At 39.3% G+C, this 22,614-nt stretch overlaps 2 protein-coding genes across 5 annotated transcripts in view; one reads left to right on the top strand and one right to left on the bottom strand.

Annotated features, from left to right (window-relative positions):
* Nucleotides 1-8,409: 8,409 nt before the first annotated feature.
* On the bottom strand, nucleotides 8,410-11,926 carry CCN1 (cellular communication network factor 1). Of its 4 annotated transcripts, none has more exons than XR_010084070.1 (6): nucleotides 11,653-11,926; nucleotides 11,358-11,565; nucleotides 10,704-11,030; nucleotides 10,290-10,492; nucleotides 9,296-9,680; nucleotides 8,410-8,959 (listed from the first exon to the last, which is right to left on the bottom strand). XR_010084070.1 is itself a non-coding variant. In XM_063427622.1 (5 exons), exons 1-5 carry the CDS (start codon nucleotides 11,713-11,715, stop codon nucleotides 9,381-9,383), a joined length of 1,101 nt encoding a protein of 366 aa, XP_063283692.1. In that variant the 5' UTR covers nucleotides 11,716-11,926; the 3' UTR covers nucleotides 9,236-9,380. The 4 variants fall into 4 exon arrangements, 1 of the variants encoding a protein (XP_063283692.1); XR_010084071.1 differs by lacking the exon at nucleotides 8,410-8,959 and adding an exon at nucleotides 9,135-9,175; XR_010084072.1 differs by lacking the exon at nucleotides 8,410-8,959 and adding an exon at nucleotides 9,200-9,223.
* A 5,387-nt stretch (nucleotides 11,927-17,313) lies between these two features.
* DDAH1 (dimethylarginine dimethylaminohydrolase 1) overlaps nucleotides 17,314-22,614 on the top strand; it is a 171,941-nt gene continuing 166,640 nt past the window's right edge. Inside the window, exon 1 of the mRNA XM_063427621.1 lies at nucleotides 17,314-17,631. Within this exon, the coding sequence (XP_063283691.1) occupies nucleotides 17,617-17,631 (15 nt within the window). The 5' untranslated portion in view covers nucleotides 17,314-17,616. The remainder of the gene's footprint in view (nucleotides 17,632-22,614) is intronic.

Raw genomic sequence — 22,614 nt, 5'->3', positions numbered from 1 at the left:
ATGTTATTGGTTATATTGGCATGATATGGGTTACATTATATTGGTAGTCTATGTTATTGGTTATATTGGTATGTTATGGGTTACATTATATTGGTAGTCCATGTCATTGGTTATATTGGCATGTTATGGGTTACATTATATTGGTAGTCCATGTTATGGGTTATATTGGCATGTTATGGATTACATCATATTGGTAGTCCATGTTATTGGTTATATTGGCATGTTATGGGTTACATTATATTGGTAGTCTATGTTATTGGTTATATTGGTATGTTATGGTTACATTATATTGGTAGTCCATGTTATTGGTTATATTGGCATGTTATGGGTTACATTATATTGGTAGTCCATGTTATTAGTTATATTGGTATGTTATGGGTTACATTATATTGGTAGTCCATGTTATTGGTTATATTGGTATATTATGGTTACATTATATTGGTAGTCCATGTTATTGGTTATATTGGTATGTTATGGGTTATATTATATTGGTAGTCCATGTTATTGGTTATATTGGCATGTTATTGGTTACATTATATTGGTAGTCCATGTCATTGGTTATATTGGCATGTTATGGGTTATATTATATTGGTAGTCCATGTTATTGGTTATATTGGCATGTTATTGGTTACATTATATTGGTAGTCCATGTTATTTGTTATATTGGTATGTTATGGGTTATATTATATTGGTAGTCTATGTCATTGGTTATATTGGCATGTTATGGGTTACATTATATTGGTAGTCCATGTTATTGGTTATATTGACATGTTATGGGTTACATTATATTGGTAGTCCATGTTATTGGTTATATTGGCATGTTATGGGTTACATTATATTGGTAGTCCATGTTATTGGTTATATTGGCATGTTATGGGTTACATTATATTGGTAGTCTATGTTATTGGTTATATTGGTATGTTATGGTTACATTATATTGGTAGTCCATGTTATTGGTTATATTGGCATGTTATGGGTTACATTATATTGGTAGTCCATGTTATTAGTTATATTGGTATGTTATGGGTTACATTATATTGGTAGTCCATGTTATTGGTTATATTGGTATATTATGGTTACATTATATTGGTAGTCCATGTTATTGGTTATATTGGTATGTTATGGGTTATATTATATTGGTAGTCCATGTTATTGGTTATATTGGCATGTTATTGGTTACATTATATTGGTAGTCCATGTCATTGGTTATATTGGCATGTTATGGGTTATATTATATTGGTAGTCCATGTTATTGGTTATATTGGCATGTTATTGGTTACATTATATTGGTAGTCCATGTTATTAGTTATATTGGTATGTTATGGGTTACATTATATTGGTAGTCCATGTTATTGGTTATATTGGTATATTATGGTTACATTATATTGGTAGTCCATGTTATTGGTTATATTGGCATGTTATGGGTTACATTATATTGGTAGTCCATGTTATTGGTTATATTGGCATGTTATGGGTTACATTATATTGGTAGTCCATGTTATTGGTTATATTGGCATGATATGGGTTACATTATATTGGTAGTCCATGTTATTGGTTATATTGGCATGTTATTGGTTACATTATATTGGTAGTCCATGTCATTGGTTACATTGGCATGTTATGGGTTATTTTATAATGGTAGTCTATGTCATGGGTTACATTATATTGGTAGTCCATGTTATTGGTTATATTGGCATGTTATGGGTTACATTATATTGGTAGTCCATGTTATTGGTTATATTGGCATGTTATGGGTTACATTATATTGGTAGTCTATGTCATTGGTTATATTGGCATGTTATTGGTTATATTATATTGGTAGTCTATGTCATTGGTTATATTGGTATGTTATGGGTTACATTATATTGGTAGTCCATGTCATTGGTTATATTGGTATGTTATGGGTTATATTATATTGGTTGTCTATGTTATTGGTTATATTGGTATGTTATTGGTTATATTATATTGGTAGTCTATGTCATTGGTTATATTGGTATGTTATGGGTTACATTATATTGGTAGTCCATGTCATTGGTTAAATTGGTATGTTATGGGTTACATTATATTGGTAGTCCATGTTATTGGTTATATTGGCATGTTATGGGTTACATTATATTGGTAGTCCATGTTATTGGTTATATTGGCATGTTATGGGTTACATTATATTGGTAGTCCATGTTATTGGTTATATTGGCATGTTATGGGTTACATTATATTGGTAGTCTATGTTATTGGTTATATTGGTATGTTATGGTTACATTATATTGGTAGTCCATGTTATTGGTTATATTGGCATGTTATGGGTTACATTATATTGGTAGTCCATGTTATTGGTTATATTGGCATGTTATGGGTTACATTGTATTGGTAGTCCATGTCATTGGTTATATTGGCATGTTATGGGTTACATTATATTGGTAGTCCATGTTATGGATTACATCATATTGGTAGTCCATGTTATTGGTTAAATTGGCATGTTATGGGTTACATTATATTGGTAGTCTATGTTATTGGTTATATTGGTATGTTATGGTTACATTATATTGGTAGTCCATGTTATTGGTTATATTGGCATGTTATGGGTTACATTATATTGGTAGTCCATGTTATTGGTTATATTGGCATGTTATGGGTTACATTATATTGGTAGTCCATGTTATTGGTTATATTGGCATGTTATGGGTTACATTATATTGGTAGTCCATGTTATTGGTTACATTATATTGGTAGTCCATGTTATTGGTTATATTGGCATGTTATGGGTTACATTATATTGGTAGTCCATGTTATTGGTTATATTATATTGGTAGTCCATGTTATTGGTTATATTGGCATGTTATTGGTTACATTATATTGGTAGTCCATGTCATTGGTTATATTGGCATGTTATGGGTTATATTATATTGGTAGTCCATGTCATGGGTTACATTATATTGGTAGTCCATGTTATTGGTTATATTGGCATGTTATGGGTTACATTATATTGGTAGTCTATGTCATTGGTTATATTGGCATGTTATTGGTTATATTATATTGGCAGTCCATGTTATTGGTTATATTGGCATGTTATTGGTTACATTATATTGGTAGTCCATGTCATTGGTTATATTGGCATGTTATGGGTTACATTATATTGGTAGTCCATGTTATGGGTTATATTGGCATGTTATGCGTTACATCATATTGGTAGTCCATGTTATTGGTTATATTGGCATGTTATGGGTTACATTATATTGGTAGTCTATGTTATTGGTTATATTGGTATGTTATGGTTACATTATATTGGTAGTCCATGTTATTGGTTATATTGGCATGTTATGGGTTACATTATATTGGTAGTCTATGTTATTGGTTATATTATATTGGTATGTTATGGGTTACATTATATTGGCATGTTATGGGTTACATTATATTGGTAGTCTATGTTAGTGGTTATATTATATTGGCATGTTATGGGTTACATTATATTGGTAGTCCATGTTATTGGTTATATTGGTATGTTATAGGTCACATTATATTGGTAGTCTATGTTATTGGTTATATTGGTATGTTATGGGTTATATTATATTGGTAGTCCATGTTATTGGTTACATTATATTGGTAGTCCATGTTATGGGTTACATTATATTGGTAGTCCATGTTATTGGTTATATTGGTATGTTATGGGTTACATTATATTGGTAGTCCATGTCATTGGTTATATTGGTATGTTATGGGTTATATTATATTGGTAGTCTATGTTATTGGTTATATTGGTATGTTATTGGTTATATTATATTGGTAGTCTATGTCATTGGTTATATTGGTATGTTATGGGTTACATTATATTGGTAGTCCATGCCATTGGTTATATTGGTATGTTATGGGTTACATTATATTGGTAGTCCATGTTATTGGTTATATTGGCATGATATGGGTTACATTATATTGGTAGTCTATGTTATTTCTTATATTGGCATGTTATGGGTTATATTATATTGGTAGTCTATGTCATTGGTTATATTGGCATGTTATGGGTTACATTATATTGGTAGTCCATGTTATTGGTTATATTGGTATGTTATGGTTTACATTATATTGGTAGTCTATGTCATTGGTTATATTGGTACGTTATGGGTTATATTATATTGGTAGTCTATGTTATTGGTTATTTTGGTATGTTATTGGTTATATTATATTGGTAGTCTATGTCATTGGTTATATTGGTATGTTATGGGTTACATTATATTGGTAGTCCATGTCATTGGTTATATTGGTATGTTATGGGTTACATTATATTGGTAGTCCATGTTATTTGTTATATTGGTATGTTATGGGTTATATTATATTGGTAGTCTATGTCATTGGTTATATTGGCATGTTATGGGTTACATTATATTGGTAGTCCATGTTATTGGTTATATTGACATGTTATGGGTTACATTATATTGGTAGTCCATGTTATTGGTTATATTGGCATGTTATGGGTTACATTATATTGGTAGTCCATGTCATGGGTTACATTATATTGGTAGTCCATGTTATTGGTTATATTGCCATGTTATGGGTTACATTATATTGGTAGTCCATGTTATTGGTTATATTGGCATGTTATTGGTTACATTATATTGGTAGTCCATGTCATTGGTTATATTGGCATGTTATGGGTTACATTATATTGGTAGTCCATGTTATTGGTTATATTGGCATGTTATGGGTTACATTATATTGGTAGTCTATGTCATTGGTTATATTGGCATGTTATTGGTTATATTATATTGGTAGTCCATGTTATTGGTTATATTGGCATGTTATTGGTTACATTATATTGGTAGTCCATGTCATTGGTTATATTGGCATGTTATGGGTTACATTATATTGGTAGTCCATGTTATGGGTTATATTGGCATGTTATGGGTTACATCATATTGGTAGTCCATGTTATTGGTTATATTGGCATGTTATGGGTTACATTATATTGGTAGTCTATGTTACTGGTTATATTGGTATGTTATGGTTACATTATATTGGTAGTCCATGTTATTGGTTATATTGGCATGTTATGGGTTACATTATATTGGTAGTCTATGTTATTGGTTATATTGGTATGTTATGGGTTACATTATATTGGCATGTTATGGGTTACATTATATTGGCATGTTATGGGTTACATTATATTGGTAGTGTATGTTATTGGTTATATTATATTGGTATGTTATGGGTTACATTATATTGGTAGTCCATGTTATTGGTTATATTGGTATGTTATGGGTTACATTATATTGGTAGTCCATGTCATTGGTTATATTGGTATGTTATGGGTTACATTATATTGGTAGTCCATGTTATTGGTTATATTGGTATGTTATTGGTTATATTATATTGGTAGTCCATGTTATTGGTTATATTGGCATGTTATGGGTTACATTATATTGGTAGTCTATGTTATTGGTTATATTGGTATGTTATGGTTACATTATATTGGTAGTCCATGTTATTGGTTATATTGGCATGTTATGGGTTACATTATATTGGTAGTCCATGTCATTGGTTATATTGGCATGTTATTGGTTACATTATATTGGTAGCCCATGTTATGGGTTACATTATATTGGTAGTCCATGTTATTGGTTATATTGGCATGTTATGGGTTACATTATATTGGTAGTCCATGTTATTGGTTATATTGGCATGTTATGGGTTACATTATATTGGTAGTCCATGTTATTGGTTATATTGGCATGTTATGGGTTACATTATATTGGTAGTCTATGTTATTGGTTATATTGGTATGTTATGGTTACATTATATTGGTAGTCCATGTTATTGGTTATATTGGCATGTTATGGGTTACATTATATTGGTAGTCCATGTTATTGGTTATATTGGCATGTTATGGGTTACATTGTATTGGTAGTCCATGTCATTGGTTATATTGGCATGTTATGGGTTACATTATATTGGTAGTCCATGTTATGGATTACATCATATTGGTAGTCCATGTTATTGGTTATATTGGCATGTTATGGGTTACATTATATTGGTAGTCTATGTTATTGGTTATATTGGTATGTTATGGTTACATTATATTGGTAGTCCATGTTATTGGTTATATTGGCATGTTATGGGTTACATTATATTGGTAGTCCATGTTATTGGTTATATTGGCATGTTATGGGTTACATTATATTGGTAGTCCATGTTATTGGTTATATTGGCATGTTATGGGTTACATTATATTGGTAGTCCATGTTATTGGTTACATTATATTGGTAGTCCATGTTATTGGTTATATTGGCATGTTATGGGTTACATTATATTGGTAGTCCATGTTATTGGTTATATTATATTGGTAGTCCATGTTATTGGTTATATTGGCATGTTATTGGTTACATTATATTGGTAGTCCATGTCATTGGTTATATTGGCATGTTATGGGTTATATTATATTGGTAGTCCATGTCATGGGTTACATTATATTGGTAGTCCATGTTATTGGTTATATTGGCATGTTATGGGTTACATTATATTGGTAGTCCATGTTATTGGTTATATTATATTGGTAGTCTATGTTATTGGTTATATTGGTATGTTATTTGTTACATTATATTGGTAGTCCATGTTATGGGTTACATTATATTGGTAGTCCATGTTATTGGTTATATTGGTATGTTATTGGTTATATTATATTGGTAGTCCATGTTATTGGTTATATTGGCATGTTATGGGTTACATTATATTGGTAGTCTATGTTATTGGTTATATTGGCATGTTATGGGTTACATTATATTGGTAGTCTATGTTATTGGTTATATTGGCATGTTATTGGTTATATTATATTGGTAGTCCATGTCATTGGTTATATTGGTATGTTATGGGTTACATTATATTGGTAGTCCATGTTATTGGTTATATTATATTGGTAGTCTATGTTATTGGTTATATTGGTATGTTATTTGTTACATTATATTGGTAGTCCATGTTATGGGTTACATTATATTGGTAGTCCATGTTATTGGTTATATTGGTATGTTATGGGTTACATTATATTGGTAGTCCATGTTATTGGTTATATTGGCATGTTATGGGTTACATTATATTGGTAGTCCATGTTATTGGTTATATTATATTGGTAGTCTATGTTATTGGTTATATTGGTATGTTATTTGTTACATTATATTGGTAGTCCATGTTATGGGTTACATTATATTGGTAGTCCATGTTATTGGTTATATTGGTATGTTATTGGTTATATTATATTGGTAGTCCATGTTATTGGTTATATTGGCATGTTATGGGTTACATTATATTGGTAGTCTATGTTATTGGTTATATTGGCATGTTATGGGTTACATTATATTGGTAGTCTATGTTATTGGTTATATTGGTATCTTATGGGTTACATTATATTGGTAGTCCATGTTATTGGTTATATTGGCATGTTATGGGTTACATTATATTGGTAGTCCATGTTATTGGATATATTGGTAGTCCATGTTATTGGTTATATTATATTGATAGTCTGTTTGACACATTCTGCAGTTATTCCCTGAGAATTCACCATGAAATCCTATAACCGATCAGATAGGGTGATGCAAGGTAGCCAACCAAAGCAATTCTTATTCATGGATAAATATTAGTAAATGTGATAAATAGGGCAGCCATTTTGGTTTGCCGGCAGACTCAGCGCTTTGTTATACATGTGATATAATGTATAATATAAGGTGTTAAGGAGATCGCGCTCTGATCACATTACTGATCTCAGCCAAGAGATAAGTGGCTGCGCTGATGAGACTGGCATAGTGAGGGAAGAGTAAAAAAATGCATTAAGGTTAATGGAAGGAAGTGAGAAATCAAAACAGTCTGCAGCAATCTAGCATGTAAAAAAAATTAGCAGAATTGCAGGTTTTAAAGGCAGCAACACTGGGACACTCTCGAACTAAGCCGTTTCCACACCCTTATGTTTTGCCCAAATATCTCAATTTTCATTAAGATTTTGCCACATTTCCCAGTTTATGGGCTAACCCATTCTGTCTTGCATGTATTAATCATCGGCCAGAGACCGATACCATCATTTGTAAGGCAACCCAGCACATTGCTGGGTTGCCTTACAAATGATGGTATCGGTCTCTGTCACCTACACTCGCAGGTCACCTACACTCGCAGGTCTATCAAACCCGACATTAAGAATTTAGCCAACCAAAGCAATAGTTTATATCTGAAACCAATTCTACAAGGCAAATAGCTGAAGCTTTAAATACCAGGTCCCCTCCGCCGCCCCTCCCCCAGCTTCACTATTATTATTTATTATTATTGCCATTTATATAGCGCTAACAGATTCCGTAGCGCTTTACGAAATTGGGAAGCAGCAAGATCTCAGGGGTTAATTGAATGCCATATTTTTCCACAAAATGAAACAGAAAAGATACGTAGGAAAATATGTAAATATTTTATTTAATGATTAATTCCATAAATAAATCTTTTAATTCAATGAATATAAAAAATTAACAATTTACAATTTATTCCAGTATTACAATTGGCGCAAAAAGCTACATTTTGATAAATAAAACAATTAGGAAAAATAGAGACACGGCTGGGTTTTGTTTGCGGTGAAATTGCCGGCCAGTAATAGCTGCCACAAGGAATGTATTCAACTTGTTTTGGTCTTTCCCCATGCACAAACATCAAACACTAAGCACATAATTTACTAACGGAAAAGGGAAAATTAAATAATATGCTCCAAAAAAAGAAGCAGTTAGTTGGCTCCAATAATATGAAGCACTTAAAATGTTTTAGTCTGTTATCAGGAAGTCCAGACTTTAATGCTCACTATCTCTAACTGTCCGTGACCGGCCATCATTTCATGCGGAATGTGGAAAGTCTCATGAAAAGTTCTCGGATTGTCCTTCTCTTGCTGCCCAATGAGGGCCACCACAAACTGTCCAGGAAGGGCCACCTCAAACTATCCAGGAAGGGCCACCTCAAACTGTCCAGGAAGGGCCACCTCAAACTGTCCAGGAAGGGCCACCTCAAACTGTCCAGGAAGAGCCACCTCAAACTGTCCAGGAAGGGCCACCTCAAACTGTCCAGGAAGGGCCACCTCAAACTGTCCAGGAAAGGCCACCTCAAACTGTCCAGGAAAGGCCACCTCAAACTGTCCAGGAAGGGCCACCTCAAACTATCCAGGAAGGGCCACCTCAAACTATCCAGGAAAGGCCACCTCAAACTATCCAGGAAGGGCCACCTCAAACTGTCCAGGAAGGGCCACCTCAAACTATCCAGGAAGGGCCACCACAAACTGTCCAGGAAGTGCCACCACAGAAGACCAATGTTTTCACAACAGTAAAAATTCCCTATATGTTTTTCTCAAGTTTAGGCAACTGTTCATTTGTTAGTTTTACTTAATCTCGGAATTTGTGGATATCATTGTATAATCTGTAGTACGGATACGCCTCGTTTGTATGAGGACAGTTGTAATTACATCTGCAAGACTGGATCATCATGACGTTTTTGGTGAAGGTTTCTCCATCATTACAGTGGAACCTGATCTTTACAGTCCTGGTCTGCTGAGGGGCGCAGCACCTTCCATCCACACAAGATCCACAATATTTAGGACGGTATTTCTTAACACTGGAGCAACCAGCGTATGTGTATCTTACTGGAGCGTGAGATTTCTTTGTTTTTGTGCATTTCTTTCCCTTCTAGGAGAAGAAACAGGTTTCTGATTAGCAACTAATATTAAGCAGTATGGAGACCATCATAACCAATATCAAGCTTTATGAGGAGACCTTCATAACGAATATCAAGCTGTATGGAGACCTTCATAACGAATATCAAGCTGTATGGACACCTTTATAACTAATATCAAGCTGTACGGAGACCTTCATTACTAATCTCAAGCTGTACGGAGACCTTCATAACTAATATCAAGCTGTACGGAGACCTTCATAACTAATATCAAGCTGTACGGAGACCTTCATAACTAATATCAAGCTGTATGGAGACCCTTATAACTAAAATCAAGCTGTACTGAGACCTTCATAACTAACATCAAGCTGTACGGAGACCTTCATAACTAGCATCAAGCTGTATAGAGACCTTCATAACTAATATCAAGCTGTACGGAGACCTTCATAACTAATATCAAGATGTACGGAGACCTTCATGACCAATATCAAGCTGTATAGAGACCTTCATAACTAATATCAAGCTGTACGGAGACCTTCATAACTAATATCAAGCTCTATGGATATATTCATGATAAAACAAGACAAACACCGGCTGACCTGAAAATAAATAAAGGCCCTTACCTTTAAACTGCTGTAACTTGGTTGCCCACACGGCCGAACCTCACAGATTCGGGTTTCCCTCACCAGCCTGCAGTTGCTGTTATCATTGGTGACTCTTGTGGAAATTCCACTTCCGCAAGTCTTCGAACACTGAGACCACGATGTGGTTTGAACTATGCACTTCTGGTTCTCAACCATATGGCTCTGTGGGACAGATCCAAAAACTGGAAGAAACAAAAAAACAAAACAAAAAAAAAACTAAGTCATTGGATTCTGGGATGTAAAGTTTAGATCTCCCAGAGTGCACGCCAAACACAGGGCTAGTAAATTAACTATTAGATTAACATACTAAGACATGTGAAGCTAGTAAGAGTCAATTATTCGCCCACAACCAACCACCTCTCCAAGTCCACAGCAGATACACGCAATACGTACCAGGTAGCATTTTCAATCCTCCTTTCACCACGGCCACCAGCTCATTCTTGCTAGTGAGATCGCCCTCATTAGTATCCAATCCAAATTCTTTGTTAAATAAATCTTCCAGGTCATCACACACCCATTCCTCACAGCACTGGCCAGGCACCTTCACCAGTCGTGGGTTTGGGCAACCTAGGTTGGGCAGTGAAAGTTCTTGTGGGCAGAGAGGAAGGCACCCTACTGCTCCGTCTATACATGTGCACTGGTGCTTGCAGTTTGGCTGAAAACTTTCCCCATTTTGGTAAATTCTAGAATTATATTCACAAGGTCTGCCTTCAGATTTTGCTGTAGAGAAAAAAAAACATATGGTTTTAATTGAAAGGTCATTTCCATTGCGCAGTAAGAATGCCCCCAGAGAAAGGAGAATGGGGTACGAATGGGGTATAAAGGAATTACATTCCAGACAAGTGAGATCACAGCCCCAGCCAAGCAGTAACCAAAGAAGGGACTAGTATTTACTAAACTCATTGACTACAGCTCACTGCTATGTGCTACGGGGAGCTAATCTTCCAAAGCTACCAGTATAATATAGAAATATCTGGCAATATGAGCAATACACAGGGCTATCTGGCAGTGTCTGAATGCACAGCACTATTGGTCATATCCACTTACCCCTACAGATGCCCCTGGTGGCCCTGGCACTGGCCCCAAAGTTGCACTCCAGTCCCTTGGTGTGGTCGCATGGTTGGCTCTGGCTGCAGTCCTCATTGAGCTGTTTGGCGCAGACTTTGCAGCAGCCGCAGCCGTCCAGTACCAATCCCACTCCCGGAGCGCACCTGGCCGCGGAGCACTGACACTGGGCAGGGCACGAGGACATCACCTGTGGAGTGGGGAGAGAGAGTGAGCGGGGGCTGAAACTGTACAAAGGCAGGTAAGTCAGACAGCAAGTGAGACCAGGGATACCTACCGTGTGCAGCACAGCGCCGAGAACCACCACCACCACCACCACAACACTGACCGGGGGAGCCATGGGAGCTCTGCTGGTTCTGGATATCTGTGTGCTCTGTATAAGCTCTGCACTCAGTATAAACTCTGTATAAGCTTTGCACTCAGTATAAGCTCTGTATAAGCTCTGCACTCAGTATATGCTCTGTATAAGCGGTCTGTCAGTATGCTCTGTATAAGCTCTGCACTCAGTATATGCTCTGTATAAGCTGTCAGTATGCTCTGTATAAGCTCTGAGCGCTCTCTCCTGTTGTTGCTGCTGTCTCTCTCTCTCTCAGTCTGAGCTCTCTCTCCTGTTGCTGTCTCTCTCTCTCTCAGTCTGAGCTCTCTCTCCTGTTGCTGTCTCTCTCTCTCAGTCTGAGCTCTCTCTCCTGTTGCTGCTCTCTCTCTCTCAGTCTGAGCTCTCTCTCCTGCTGTTGCTGCTCTCTCTCAGTCTGAGCTCTCTCTCCTGTTGCTGTCTCTCTCTCTCAGTCTGAGCTCTCTCTCCTGCTGCTGTCTCTCTCCTGCTGTTGCTGCTGTCTCTCTCCTGCTGTTGCTGCTGTCTGTGTGTCTCTCTCAGTCTGAGCTCTCTCTCCTGCTGTTGCTGCTCTCTCTCTCTCAGTCTGAGCTCTCTCTCCTGTTGCTGCTCTCTCTCAGTCTGAGCTCTCTCTCCTGCTGTTGCTGCTCTCTCTCAGTCTGAGCTCTCTCTCTCCTGCTGTTGCTCTCTCTCAGTCTGAGCTCTCTCTCCTGCTGTTGCTGCTCTCTCTCTCAGTCTGAGCTCTCTCTCCTGCTGTTGCTGCTGTCTGTGTGTCTCTCTCAGTCTGAGCTCTCTCCTGCTGTTGCTGTCTCTCTCTCTCAGTCTGAGCTCTCTCTCCTGCTGTTGCTGCTGTCTCTCTCCTGCTGTTGCTGCTCTCTCTCTCAGTCTGAGCTCTCTCTCCTGCTGTTGCTGCTGTCTCTCTCCTGCTGTTGCTGCTCTCTCTCTCAGTCTGAGCTCTCTCTCCTGCTGTTGCTGCTGTCTGTGTGTCTCTCTCAGTCTGAGCTCTCTCCTGCTGTTGCTGTCTCTCTCTCTCAGTCTGAGCTCTCTCTCCTGCTGTTGCTGCTGTCTCTCTCCTGCTGTTGCTGTCTCTCTCTCTCAGTCTGAGCTCTCTCTCCTGCTGTTGCTGCTCTCTCTCAGTCTGAGCTCTCTCTCCTGTTGCTGTCTCTCTCTCTCAGTCTGAGCTCTCTCTCCTGCTGTTGCTGCTGTCTCTCTCCTGCTGTTGCTGTCTCTCTCTCTCAGTCTGAGCTCTCTCTCCTGCTGTTGCTGCTCTCTCTCAGTCTGAGCTCTCTCTCCTGTTGCTGTCTCTCTCTCTCAGTCTGAGCTCTCTCTCCTGCTGTTGCTGCTGTCTGTGTGTCTCTCCCTCTGCTCACTCCCTTTATATAACCCGCGGCATCGCGTGACGTCACTGCTCCCGGGTTCCAGCGCTGAGAAAGAATGACTGGAATGAGGGGAGGGGGAGGGAGCGGGCTGGGAGAACAGCCAGGAGCCAGACTAAAACAGAGGGGGGTGGGAGCACACTGTGTGTAACAGCCAGGAGCCAGACAGTCAGAGAGGGGGGGTGGAGCACACTGTGTGTAACAGCCAGGAGTAAGACAGTCAGAGAGGGGGGGAGGGAGCACAATGTGTGTAACAGCCAGGAGTAAGACAGTCAGAGAGGGGGGAGGGAGCACACTGTATGTAACAGCCAGGAGCCAGACAGTCAGAGAGGGAGGAGGGAGCACATTGTATGTAACAGCCAGGAGCCAGACGGTCAGAGAGGGGGGAGGGAGCACATTGTATGTAACAGCAAGAGAGTGTACCCCATTATACCTTATACAGAGTGTGTACCCCATTATACCTTATACAGAGCATATACCTTATACAGAGTGTGTACCCCATTATACCTTATACAGAGCATATACATTATACAGAGTGTGTACCCCATTATACCTTATACAGAGCATATACCTTATACAGAGTGTGTACCCCATTATACCTTATACAGAGCATATACCTTATACAGAGTATGTACCCCATTATACCTTATACAGTGAGTGTACCCCATTATATCTTATACAGAGAATATACCTTATACAGAGTGTGTACCCCATTATACCTTATACAGAGAGTGTACCCCATTATATCTTATACAGAGAATATACCTTATACAGAGTGTGTACCCCATTAAACCTTATACAGAGTGTGTACCCCATTATATCTTATACAGAGAATGTACCTTATACAGAGTGTGTACCCCATTAAACCTTATACAGAGTGTGTACCCCATTATATCTTATACAGAGAATGTACCTTATACAGAGTGTGTACCCCATTATATCTTATACAGAGAATGTACCTTATACAGAGTGTGTACCCCATTATACCTTATACAGAGTGTGTACCCCATTATACCTTATACAGAGAGTGTACCCCATTATACCTTATACAGAGCATATACCTTATACAGAGTGTGTACCCCATTATACCTTATACAGAGCATATACCTTATACAGAGTGTGTACCCCATTATACCTTATACAGAGCATATGCCTTATACAGAGTATGTACCCCATTATACCTTATACAGTGAGTGTACCCCATTATATCTTATACAGAGAATATACCTTATACAGAGTGTGTACCCCATTATACCTTATACAGAGAGTGTACCCCATTATATCTTATACAGAGAATATACCTTATACAGAGTGTGTACCCCATTAAACCTTATACAGAGTGTGTACCCCATTATATCTTATACAGAGAATGTACCTTATACAGAGTGTGTACCCCATTATATCTTATACAGAGAATGTACCTTATACAGAGTGTGTACCCCATTATACCTTATACAGAGTGTGTACCCCATTATACCTTATACAGAGAGTGTACCCCATTATACCTTATACAGAGAATATACCTTATACAGAGTGTGTACCCCATTATACCTTATACAGAGAGTGTACCCCATTATACCTAATACAGAGAGTGTACCCCATTATACCTTATAAAATGAGTGTACCCCATTATATCTTATAAAAAATTTACCATATACAAAGCGTGTACCCCATTAGATCTTATACAGAGAGTGTACACCAATATACCTTATAGAAAGAGTGTACTCCATTATACCTTATTTAGTTAGTGTACACCATTATATCTTATACAAAATGTACCCCATTATACCTTAGAGAGTGAACCTTAATATACCTTATTCAGAGAGTGTACCCCATTATAACTTACACATAGAGTGTACCTTATATAGAGTGTCCCCCTTTATATCTTATACAGAGAGTGTACCTTATACAGCGTGTATCCTCTTATACCTTACATAAAGAGTGTACCCCAATATACCTTTCACAGAGAGTGTACCCCAATATACCTTATACAGAGAGTGTACCCCTTTATACCTTATAAAGAAAGACAACACTGTGTGTAATATACAGAGCAGTGCCACACCGTATGTAATACAGAGATAGACCTCACTTAAAGATAAAAGGGGAGACACACAGACCCCAGCAAGTAATACAGAGTGACCTCAATATACCTTTAAATTCCTGCGATTTATGTTTCACAACATTATTAACATTCAAAAACGTTCAAAACAACAATAGAACTCTTTATATGAAGACAGTATGATGTCACAAATACAGAGAGAGAAGGCGCTCAGTATGATGTCACAAATACAGAGAGAGAAGGCGCTCAGTATGATGTCACAAATACAGAGAGGGAAGGCGCTCAGTATGATGTTATGCGGATACAGAGAGAGAAGGCGCTCAGTATGATGTCACAGATACAGAGAGAGAAGGCGCTCAGTATGATGTCACAGATACAGAGAGAGAAGGCGCTCAGTATGATGTCACAGATACAGAGAGAGAAGGCGCTCAGTATGATGTCACAGATACAGAGAGAGAAGGCGCTCAGTATGATGTCACAGATACAGAGAGAGAAGGCGCTCAGTATGATGTCACAGATACAGAGAGAGAAGGCGCTCAGTATGATGTCACAAATACAGAGAGGGAAGGCGCTCAGTATGATGTCACAAATACAGAGAGGGAAGGCGCTCAGTATGATGTCATGCGGATACAGAGAGAGAAGGCGCTCAGTATGATGTCACAAATACAGAGAGAGAAGGCGCTCAGTATGATGTCACAGATACAGAGAGGGAAGGCGCTCAGTATGATGTCACAAATACAGAGAGGGAAGGCGCTCAGTATGATGTCACAAATACAGAGAGGGAAGGCGCTCAGTATGATGTCATGCGGATACAGAGAGAGAAGGCGCTCAGTATGATGTCACAGATACAGAGAGGGAAGGCGCTCAGTATGATGTCATGCGGATACAGAGAGGGAAGGCGCTCAGTATGATGTCACAAATACAGAGAGGGAAGGCGCTCAGTATGATGTCACAGATACAGAGAGAGAAGGCGCTCAGTATGATGTCATGCGGATACAGAGAGAGAAGGCGCTCAGTATGATGTCACAAATACAGAGAGGGAAGGCGCTCAGTATGATGTCACAAATACAGAGAGAGAAGGCGCTCAGTATGATGTCACAAATACAGAGAGAGAAGGCGCTCAGTATGATGTCACAAATACAGAGAGGGAAGGCGCTCAGTATGATGTCACAAATACAGAGAGGGAAGGCGCTCAGTATGATGTCACAGATACAGAGAGGGAAGGCGCTCAGTATGATGTCACAGATACAGAGAGAGAAGGCGCTCAGTATGATGTCACAAATACAGAGAGGGAAGGCGCTCAGTATGATGTTATGCGGATACAGAGAGAGAAGGCGCTCAGTATGATGTCACAGATACAGAGAGAGAAGGCGCTCAGTATGATGTCACAAATACAGAGAGGGAAGGCGCTCAGTATGATGTCACAAATACAGAGAGGGAAGGCGCTCAGTATGATGTCACTGAGATAGAAAAGTTTGAATTGTCACTATGGAATATTTTGAAAATCCTTTTAAGTGTTTTGTTTTTGTTTTTTTTGGCCAGGGAAATGGATATTTAAATTTGGAGTTTTGTCTAATTAGCAGTTTTAGAATTTCTAATAGGGACACATTACAATTCTGTTTAAAGGAAGATCCAGTTTGGTGTAGGTGGGATCATTATGCTGTAATTAGGAGTCATTACTCACTGATTGATAGTATTTGCAATGTCCCTGTAACTCATTGTGTGCTTGGTAACATTAACTGGTATGAAAGAGCCAGGAACAGTAACAGCTAATGCATAAATCAGATAAATTTCCAAATAGTGTTTGCAGTCACTGGCCACACATCCATCGGTAGAGCTCATTATGTGCCAGAATGCCAGGCTAGATGGAGTCATTGGGTACATATAAATCAGTGTGGTAGTTATGGTGTCAGACCCTTGAATTGTCCATTTCCCTGCACATCTAATGATCGTGGAGGCTCTCTTTGCTCAGAAATAACTAATTCCAGATGCTAGCAGGGGGAATATTTCCATATTTGGTATAGCGAGAGCTCTGCGTTTTTTGCATTTTTGTGCTCCTGTTACCTAACCACAAAACATTCCTGACAGTTTTAGATGCTGTTAAATATAGAGCTGAGTTATGTTCAGGAAATTCTGTGGAATGTTGTGTATCAGACTGTACAGACAAAGCTATTGGCCTTATGACTTGCTCACATAGGAAACCGGCTCCCAGCCGCCCCAGCACCAAAGAAGTCGCATACTAGACATTTCTCAGCCACTAGTCAATGTATGATTGTAAAAACCTTTTAAGTCGAATCTACACCATTCACTATGACAGACAGAGCCAGTACTGGAGGTTACGGTATTGATCGTGGCATGGGATAAGGATAACTTTCTCTTCAATCCAAGTGACATGTCCTGTATCTTGAGGAGGCGGCAGAGCGAGGTACAAGATGAATATCTATACTCATCAATATATCACTTCAGTGAAAGACTATGGTGATCACAATGGTAAGTTACCCATATCCTATATCATTGTACAGCAGTCTGATTTCTCACTGGCAACTAAACTAGAATCAGTGCCTCCTAGCACCAGTTCATACCACCTGGAACCTGTCCGTACCTCCTAGTACCTGTCTATACCTCCTAGAACCTGTACATAACTTCTGGACCCTGTCCGCACCTCCTAGTACCCATCCGTAGCTTCTACTGTCTGTACCTCCTAGAACCTGCCAGTATTTCCTAGTATTTGTCTGAACCTCCTAGCACCTGTCCATAGCTTCTAGATACTGTATCTCCTAGAACCTGTCCATAACTCCTATTATCTGTCCATATCTCCTATTAACTGTCCGTACCTCCTAGAACCTGTCCGTATATCCTAGTATTTGTCTGTGCCTCCTAGTACCTGTCTGTACCTCCTAAAATCCAGCGGTTATTCATAGAACCTGTCCATATATCCTAGTATTTATCCTTACCTCCTAGAATCTGCCTATATTTACTAGTATTTGTCTGAACTTCCTAGCACCTGTCCATACCTTCTAAATCCTGTAAGCATCTCCTAGAACCTGTACATACCTGCCATTATCTGTCCGTACCTCCTAGAATCTGTCCATACCTGTCCGTATGTCCTAGTATTTGTCTGTACCTCCTAGTACCTGTCCGTACCTTCTAATGTCTAGCGGTTCTATCTTGAACCTGTCCTTATGTCCTAGTATTTGTCTGTACATCCAAGTACCTGTCAGTAACTTCTAGTGCCTGTCTGTACTTCCTAATATTGAGTGGTTCTTCCTAGAACCTGTCTATATGTCCTAGTATTTATCCGTACCTCCTAGAATATCCCCATCTTTCCTAGTATTTGTCTGAACTTCCTAGCACCTGTCCATACCTTCTAGATCCTGTAAGCATCTCCTAGAACCTGTCTGTACCACCTATTAACTATTCATACCTCCTATAATCTGTGCGTACCTCCTAATACCGGTCTAAAAAGCTCATGAAACTAGTCTTGAGCTCTAAATGTAGAAACCAGAGTGAAATATTACTCATCAGAGCATATTATTGAGTGTATAATATTTGTAGACATGGCAGCTCTTATATGCGATTTATGTGATATTCACATCATTTTTGGAGGGATTGGGTCAGAGATTTTATTTACTTCAATGTTAGTTCTTTAGGCACTGTTTGTGCTGACACAAAATATATAATGACTTTTAATTGAATAAGGCAAGCAGAGGCGCAAGAATTCTTTTGGGGGGCCAACCTATTGTAAGGATGAAACAAAAAAAAAGGCAGATCCCTGTCTGTCATACAGCTCCCACAATGCTTTGCCAGCTGGGGATCTAACATGTGTCCATCCTTGCAGCTTTGAATTTAGTACGGAGCAGTGTTTGAATGGTGTATGTGTGTGTGTGTTGTCAATTGAAAGCAGTGGTTTACTTGAACAGTAAAATGAGACTTGTAGTGTTTGCCTTTGAATTCAGGGGTGTATTTGTGTGTAGTTAGGATGTGTGAATGCAGGGGTGTATTTGTGTGTAGTTAGGACGTGTGAATGCAGGGGTGTATTTGTGTGTAGTTAGGATGTGTGAATGCAGGGGTGTATTTGTGTGTAGTTAGGACGTGTGAATGCAGGGGTGTATTTGTGTGTAGTTAGGACGTGTGAATGCAGGGGTGTATTTGTGTGTAGTTAGGATGTGTGAATGCAGGGGTGTATTTGTGTGTAGTTAGGATGTGTGAATGAAGGGGTGTATTTGTGTGTAGTTAGGACGTGTGAATGCAGGGGTGTATTTGTGTGTAGTTAGGACGTGTGAATGCAGGGGTGTATTTGTGTGTAGTTAGGACGTGTGAATGCAGGGGTGTATTTGTGTGTAGTTAGGACGTGTGAATGCAGGGGTGTATTTGTGTGTAGTTAGGACGTGTGAATGCAGGGGTGTATTTGTGTGTAGTTAGGATGTGTGAATGCAGGGGTGTATTTGTGTGTAGTTAGGATGTGTGAATGAAGGGGTGTATTTGTGTGTAGTTAGGACGTGTGAATGCAGGGGTGTATTTGTGTGTAGTTAGGACGTGTGAATGCAGGGGTGTATTTGTGTGTAGTTAGGATGTGTGTATGCAGGGGTGTATTTGTGTGTAGTTAGGATGTGTTAATGCGGCGGTGTATTTGTGTGTAGTTAGGACGTGTTAATGCCGGGGTGTATTTGTGTGTAGTTAGGACGTGTGAATGCAGGGGTGTATTTGTGTGTAGTTAGGACGTGTGAATGCAGGGGTGTATTTGTGTGTAGTTAGGATGTTTGAATGCAGGGGTGTATTTGTGTGTAGTTAGGACGTGTGAATGCAGGGGTGTATTTGTGTGTAGTAAGGATGTGTGAATGAAGGGGTGTATTTGTGTGTAGTTAGGACGTGTGAATGCAGGGGTGTATTTGTGTGTAGTTAGGACGTGTGAATGCAGGGGTGTATTTGTGTGTAGTTAGGACGTGTGAATGCAGGGGTGTATTTGTGTGTAGTTAGGATGTGTGTATGCAGGGGTGTATTTGTGTGTAGTTAGGATGTGTTAATGCGGCGGTGTATTTGTGTGTAGTTAGGACGTGTTAATGCCGGGGTGTATTTGTGTGTAGTTAGGACGTGTGAATGCAGGGGTGTATTTGTGTGTAGTTAGGACGTGTGAATGCAGGGGTGTATTTGTGTGTAGTTAGGATGTTTGAATGCAGGGGTGTATTTGTGTGTAGTTAGGACGTGTGAATGCAGGGGTGTATTTGTGTGTAGTTAGGATGTGTGAATGCAGGGGTGTATTTGTGTGTAGTTAGGATGTGTGAATGCAGGGGTGTATTTGTGTGTAGTTAGGATGTTTGAATGCAGGGGTGTATTTGTGTGTAGTTAGGATGTGTGTATGCAGGGGTGTATTTGTGTGTAGTTAGGACGTGTGAATGCAGGGGTGTATTTGTGTGTAGTTAGGATGTTTGAATGCAGGGGTGTATTTGTGTGTAGTTAGGATGTGTGTATGCAGGGGTGTATTTGTGTGTAGTTAGGACGTGTGAATGCAGGGGTGTATTTGTGTGTAGTTAGGACGTGTGTATGCAGGGGTGTATTTGTGTGTAATTAGGATGTGTGTATGCAGGGGTGTATTTGTGTGTAATTAGGATGTGTGTATGCAGGGGTGTATTTGTGTGTAGTTAGGACGTGTGAATGCAGGGGTGTATTTGTGTGTAGTTAGGACGTGTGAATGCAGTGGTGTATTTGTGTGTAGTTAGGATGTGTGTATGCAGGGGTGTATTTGTGTGTAGTTAGGATGTGTGAATGCAGGGGTGTATTTGTGTGTAGTTAGGACGTGTGAATGCAGGGGTGTATTTGTGTGTAGTTAGGACGTTTGAATGCAGGGGTGTATTTGTGTGTAGTTAGGACGTGTGAATGCAGGGGTGTATTTGTGTGTAGTTAGGACGTGTGAATGCAGGGGTGTATTTGTGTGTAGTAAGGACGTGTGAATGCAGGGGTGTATTTGTGTGTAGTTAGGACGTGTGAATGCAGGGGTGTATTTGTGTGTAGTTAGGATGTTTGAATGCAGGGGTGTATTTGTGTGTAATTAGGATGTGTGTATGCAGGGGTGTATTTGTGTGTAGTTAGGACGTGTGAATGCAGGGGTGTATTTGTGTGTAGTTAGGACGTGTGAATGCAGGGGTGTATTTGTGTGTAGTTAGGACGTGTGAATGCAGGGGTGTATTTGTGTGTAGTTAGGATGTTTGAATGCAGGGGTGTATTTGTGTGTAGTTAGGATGTTTGAATGCAGGGGTGTATTTGTGTGTAGTTAGGACGTGTGAATGCAGGGGTGTATTTGTGTGTAGTTAGGATGTGTGTATGCAGGGGTGTATTTGTGTGTAGTTAGGAAGTGTGAATGCAGGGGTGTATTTGTGTGTAGTTAGGATGTTTGAATGCAGGGGTGTATTTGTGTGTAATTAGGATGTGTGTATGCAGGGGTGTATTTGTGTGTAGTTAGGACGTGTGAATGCAGGGGTGTATTTGTGTGTAGTTAGGACGTGTGTATGCAGGGGTGTATTTGTGTGTAGTTAGGATGTGTGAATGCAGGGGTGTATTTGTGTGTAGTTAGGACGTGTGTATGCAGGGGTGTATTTGTGTGTAGTTAGGATGTGTGAATGCAGGGGTGTATTTGTGTGTAGTTAGGACGTGTGAATGCAGGGGTGTATTTGTGTGTAGTTAGGATGTGTGAATGCAGGGGTGTATTTGTGTGTAGTTAGGACGTGTGAATGCAGGGGTGTATTTGTGTGTAGTTAGGATGTTTGAATGCAGGGGTGTATTTGTGTGTAGTTAGGATGTTTGAATGCAGGGGTGTATTTGTGTGTAGTTAGGACGTGTGAATGCAGGGGTGTATTTGTGTGTAGTTAGGACGTGTGAATGCAGGGGTGTATTTGTGTGTAGTTAGGACGTTTGAATGAAGGGGTGTATTTGTGTGTAGTTAGGACGTTTGAATGCAGGGGTGTATTTGTGTGTAGTTAGGACGTGTGAATGCAGGGGTGTATTTGTGTGTAGTTAGGACGTGTGAATGCAGGGGTGTATTTGTGTGTAGTTAGGACGTGTGAATGCAGGGGTGTATTTGTGTGTAGTTAGGACGTTTGAATGAAGGGGTGTATTTGTGTGTAGTTAGGATGTTTGAATGCAGGGGTGTATTTGTGTGTAATTAGGATGTGTGTATGCAGGGGTGTATTTGTGTGTAGTTAGGACGTGTGAATGCAGGGGTGTATTTGTGTGTAGTTAGGATGTTTGAATGCAGGGGTGTATTTGTGTGTAGTTAGGACGTGTGTATGCAGGGGTGTATTTGTGTGTAGTTAGGATGTGTGAATGCAGGGGTGTATTTGTGTGTAGTTAGGATGTGTGAATGCAGGGGTGTATTTGTGTGTAGTTAGGATGTGTGTATGCAGGGGTGTATTTGTGTGTAGTTAGGATGTGTGTATGCAGGGGTGTATTTGTGTGTAGTTAGGACGTGTGAATGCAGGG

This window comes from Pelobates fuscus, chromosome 7 (genome assembly GCF_036172605.1).
Source record: "Pelobates fuscus isolate aPelFus1 chromosome 7, aPelFus1.pri, whole genome shotgun sequence".
Taxonomy (NCBI): Eukaryota; Metazoa; Chordata; class Amphibia; order Anura; family Pelobatidae; genus Pelobates; species Pelobates fuscus.
This window is presented reverse-complemented; position numbering and strand designations above follow the sequence as displayed.

Excerpts from the sequence above, each read along its gene's own strand:
- CCN1 (XM_063427622.1), bottom strand. The coding sequence starts at position 11,715 with ATGGCTCCCCCGGTCAGTGTTGTGGTGGTGGTGGTGGTGGTTCTCGGC. Across the intron at positions 11,031-11,357 it reads CACCAGGGGCATCTGTAGGG|CAAAATCTGAAGGCAGACCT; the intron begins GTAAGTGGATAT and ends TTTTCTCTACAG. Across the intron at positions 10,493-10,703 it reads AGGATTGAAAATGCTACCTG|TTTTTGGATCTGTCCCACAG; the intron begins GTACGTATTGCG and ends TGTTTCTTCCAG.